At 54.7% G+C, this 4,669-nt stretch overlaps 1 protein-coding gene across 1 annotated transcript; it reads right to left on the bottom strand.

Moving 5' to 3' along the window:
- Nucleotides 1–6: 6 nt before the first annotated feature.
- On the bottom strand, nucleotides 7–2,897 carry LOC104493288 (tubulin alpha-1A chain-like; the record flags this gene model as incomplete). Its single annotated transcript, XM_010135939.1, has 4 exons — nucleotides 2,660–2,897; nucleotides 1,203–1,351; nucleotides 251–496; nucleotides 7–168 (listed from the first exon to the last, which is right to left on the bottom strand). Coding segments are annotated over exons 1-4 (759 nt in total), but the record flags the coding sequence as incomplete, so codon positions are not given.
- Between the last annotated feature and the right edge of the window lie 1,772 nt (nucleotides 2,898–4,669).

The following is a 4,669-nucleotide window of genomic DNA, read 5'->3' as shown; positions in this document are numbered from 1 at the left end:
TGGGTAGGGCACCAGGTTGGTCTGGAACTCAATCAGGTCAACATTCAAAGCACCATTAAATCTCAAAGAGGCAGTGACCGACGAGACGATCTGCCCAATGAGCCTGTTGAGGTTGGTGTAGGTGGGCCGCTCGATGTCTAGGTTGCGGTTGCAGATGTCATAGATGGCCTCATTGTCCACCATGAAGGAGCAGTCTGAGTGCTCCAGAGGGGTGTGGGTGGTGAGGATGGGGGTGGATGTCATAGATGGCCTCATTGTCCACCATGAAGGAGCAGTCTGAGTGCTCCAGAGTGGTGTGGGTGGTGAGGATGGAGTTGTAGGGCTCCACCACTGCTGTGGAGCACTGTGGGGCTGGGTACACCGAGAACTCCAGCTTGGACTTCTTGCTGTACTCCACGGAGAGCCGCTCCATGAGGAGGGAGGTGAAGCCGGAGCCTGTGCCTCCCCCAAAGCTGTGGAAGACCAGGAACCCTTGGAGGCCACTGCACTGATCCGCCTGCAGCAGAATAATGCATGTTTACTGCTCTGTTAAGGACTGGAGTAACAATCCCAAATAATACAGCAGTAAACTCTGCCCGAGTGCGTCCAGCCCCTGCGGTGGGTTCACTCCGTGTCACCCTGCTGAGCTGCTTTAAATACACATTTGTTAATCAACTGCAGCATTTCCATAGGCAGCCCTCTACGGTCAGGTGGAAACCCCTGGCAAACTGCTCCCTTATCAGCTCAGAGCAGAGCCCCGCAGGGGTGGGAGGTACCATGTGGGTCCTGAACCCTGAGGAGATACCTCAGACACATTTCACGGACAGGCATCCAAGCACGTTGTTATGCTCCTGCTTCCCTCCTATCAGATGTGGAGTTTGCTCTTTCCAGCCTGGCTATTAATTATCTGTTTAGAAGTCATACCCACAATTGCACAACCAGGGTGCGGCTTCCCGGTGGTCAAAAGTCCTTCTCTTCTGTCTCCCAGGTCTAGCGTTGTGTCACACCATACAAGGAGAATATGCAACGACAGATGCTTTTAGGGTGGATATATGGGTTCTGATGACCCCCTGCTGGACTGAGCCCCAACCTAATGACAGCAACTGCAGGCCTTGGAGCTCCCATAAACAGGATTGTCTTCTAAGACTGTTGTCCCAAACCCAAAGTTTAAAATAACGCACCACGGACAACAGCGCTAAGGAACAGACTGTCTTTTCTCTTACCATTTTACGGATTCTGCTGAGGACAGTGTCTATAATCTCCTTCCCGATGGTGTAGTGGCCCCGTGCGTAGTTGTTGGCAGCATCTTCCTTGCCGCTGATGAGCTGCTCTGGGTGGAAGAGCGCGTGGTAGGTCCCAGTCCTGATCTCATCTACACAAGGAGGAGCAGTCATGGAGAGCAGCGCATAGTTACAGGTTCCAGACATTAGTGCGACAGAGTTAAACAAACCCACCAGGAGCCCCTGCGAGATGATGGCCACGGCGTGGTTAGTTCAGGCTGGGAATAATGGAAGGGGTTAGAATAACCCCACCCAGTCTCATTTTTCAAGGTCCTACTATACCTCCTCCATCTTCACCCAGCAACCACTTGGAGATCTCGACATAAGGTGCTAGGACACTGCCTACATTTCCAAATTTATTGCAGGATTATCGTTACCACAGGGACCTTGTGTTTCTGCTTGTTACAAAGCATCATGGGGTGGCTGGAAGCACTACCTCCATCCTCTGCTCTACAGCACTCTGGAAACCAGACAGAGCGCCGCCAGCGTTGACATTTCTGCTAGATGTGTCCGACCCAGCTCCAGGCACCTCATGAAGACAGGCATTAGGAGCAGTTTCTCCAGGCTCCACGCAGGCGACGAGGTTGGAGACACCTCCAGCGGTATTTAAACCCCCTCAGTCTCAATATTGGAAACATTTCATATTCTACTGACTTGCTCACTAGGTTCCCCATTTAGTGCCTTGGTAAGGCACCTAAAAATTTAGTGGAACCCAAACAAAAGTTGACATTCCTTCCATTACATGGAATAATGAGTCACACATCCTAGACAGTAAGACAGGAGCAAGCACCCAGGAGAAGCCTAGAAGGCAGAAGCAGGTAGATGGATGCAGGTGGTTGGAAGTAATTTCCACCAGCTCCTTGAGCAAAAAAAAAAAAAACCACCTGCTTTCTGGGAAATTACTGTAAATCGAATTACAGTGCCATGGTCATGTCAAACAGCCATTCGTGGAGGTGGAAGAAGCAGAAAGCTGGCAGTAGCAAGACACCTGGTTTCCACAGAATCATGGAATTTGTGGCACCCATCTGCCCAAAGATGCTTCACTGGTAGCTTTAAAACCAGCCTCGTCAGGTCATAGGATGGTGAAATTCTGCCCAGAGCCACTGGGGTTATTAAATTCATGCCGATTTAGACCTGCTGAGGACCCCGCTCAGGACGGCAGGTCTCTTAAAAGGAGGGAGCAGCTGAAGACATGTCAGTTTTGTAAGAGTTATGGGTTTGTCACTCCCAGATCCATCTGGAAATGCAAACTCTGACCCCTTCTGCTGGCTGGAGACATTTTACTAGAGCAGAGGAGCGGGAGCTGCTGGGCAATATGGGCAGCAACACAAGCCCCAAGGGAGAAAAGGGTCAGGAGTCATGGTTAGAGATGCCACCACACCTAACAGCCCCGCTATTACCGATGACTGTGGGCTCCAAGTCTATGAACACTGCCCGCGGCACGTGCTTCCCAGACGCTGTCTCACAGAAGAAGGTCTCGAAAGAAGAATCCACTTGCTCGCATTTCGGCTCCACAGGTTTCACCTGCTTGGGGCCAGGAATGGTCCCGTCCGCCTGGATCCCGTGCTCCAGGCAGTACAGCTCCCAGCAGGCATTGCCCATCTGCACGCCAGCCTGCCCGATGTGGATGGAAATGCACTCCCTCTGCAAGGGGAAACGGCTTGTTAGGGCGGGTTTTAGACATCCTGCCACTTAGCGCTAGGCCCCGCGGTTCTCGTTTGAGCCATTTGCTGCTGCGGATGATCGGGGAAACAGGCGGCTTCCGCCCACCACTGGGACTTGGAGTGAGGATCAGACCGCGGTCTGCAGGACAGCTGGACGCAGCCGAGCTGCACGCAACATCCCTAGGAAGGGCTGTCCCAGCCCAGGGGAGGAGGAAGGAAGGAAGGAAGGAGGTGATGGACTTTTTGCGGGGGCAGGAAGCAGCTGAGTGGCGCTGGTTCCTCGCTCAGTGCCCAACCAGCCCTGCCATGGGGTAGAGCAGCTGTCAATCCCCCGGGTCCCCGAGCAATGGGGCATCAGAGACAACAGCTCTGGGCTCCTCGGTCCAAAATAAGCTCTGCACCAAGAGTGGTGCTCGGAGAAGCCGAGCTTGGGAAACGGAGTCACAGCAGGAAGTGAGGAGGAAACCAGCAGTCATCTGGGGCCAGAACAAGGTTGGGCTGACACCCAGGGAGAGGCTCAGAGCCCTGGTTTAACCAGGTCACCCCAAGAGCCTATAACAAACTCCAGGACGGTATTGAAAGGACTGGTGTCTTCTGGAGACTCTGTGGGAATTTCTGACGGTCGCACACTTCCCTGGGTAACTGGAATCTCTGCTGTGTCCACCACCCCAAGATCAAAGCCCTGCTGCAGCTATGACAGAGGCTCGTGTCCCAGCCACCAGGCAGAGACTCCCAGTTACCACCACGCATGGCATGGGGCCATGCTGCTTCCCAAGGGACCACCGTGGACGGGAGTTGGTGATCCCACCTTGGGGACAGCGACTGTGTGGCTGATGCCACTATCCATAGCGTTGATGGGCAGCTTGGTTCAGGTCTCACCTTGTTTCCCACCACCACCCAGTCCTAACCAGCTCCAGGGTCCCTACAGAGAAGCCCAGCTCCAAGGAGCCCGCTTTGAGCAGAGTTTAACAACTGCCACCCACAGCCCGGTTGTCTCGGCAGAGAGGACACGCTGTGCGCTCACCCTAAGGTGTAACCACCCTGCCAGAGGGACCCTGTTGCTTGGAAGCCACTACCCTCTAAGTGGTGCTCGACAGTCCTGGGCGCCAACCACTAGTGACAGTGGCCATGGGGAGAAGGATGGGGCACAACTTCTCCTCTCAGTCTCCAAGTATGGATGTGCCAGGATATTTCTCAGCCCTTGAGCAACTCCGATGGCCACCATGTGCCCAGGTCATCCACCACAAAACTCGACACCAACTGGATGAGCGTTCCTGGTACCACAGAGGGACACCACCCCCTTTAGCCCCAGCTGGCTAAACACCGCTTAATCCCCGTCTGGGCCGAGACCACCAGTTCTGCGGGGCGCGGAGGCTGCGTTCGAGCCCTGCCTCTCCCGGTTGATATTTGCACTATGTGACACCACCCCCGTTAGCCCCAGCTGGCTAAACACCGCTTAATCCCCGTCTGGGCCGAGACCACCAGTTCTGCGGGGCGCGGAGGCTGCGTTCGAGCCCTGCCTCTCCCGGTTGATATTTGCACTATGTGGGAAATGCTGGCTGCCATCTGCCCATCCTTCTCAGCAAGATGGTTGCAATAGCTCCTCGCCACACTTTGCACGGGTCAGCGCCACAGATGCTTCACCAGCGCTGGCTGGGACAGCTGCTCCGCTCGCTATCCTCTCCCAGCCGCCTGGTCCCAGCACCTGCTTCAAGGGAGCACTGGTATTTTCAGCCCAGAGCACGG

Source organism: Buceros rhinoceros, unplaced genomic scaffold, assembly GCF_000710305.1.
Source record: "Buceros rhinoceros silvestris isolate BGI_N320 unplaced genomic scaffold, ASM71030v1 scaffold13755, whole genome shotgun sequence".
Classification (NCBI taxonomy): domain Eukaryota; kingdom Metazoa; phylum Chordata; class Aves; order Bucerotiformes; family Bucerotidae; genus Buceros; species Buceros rhinoceros.
Note: the sequence above shows the minus strand (reverse complement) of the source record. Positions and strands in the feature narration are given on the sequence as shown.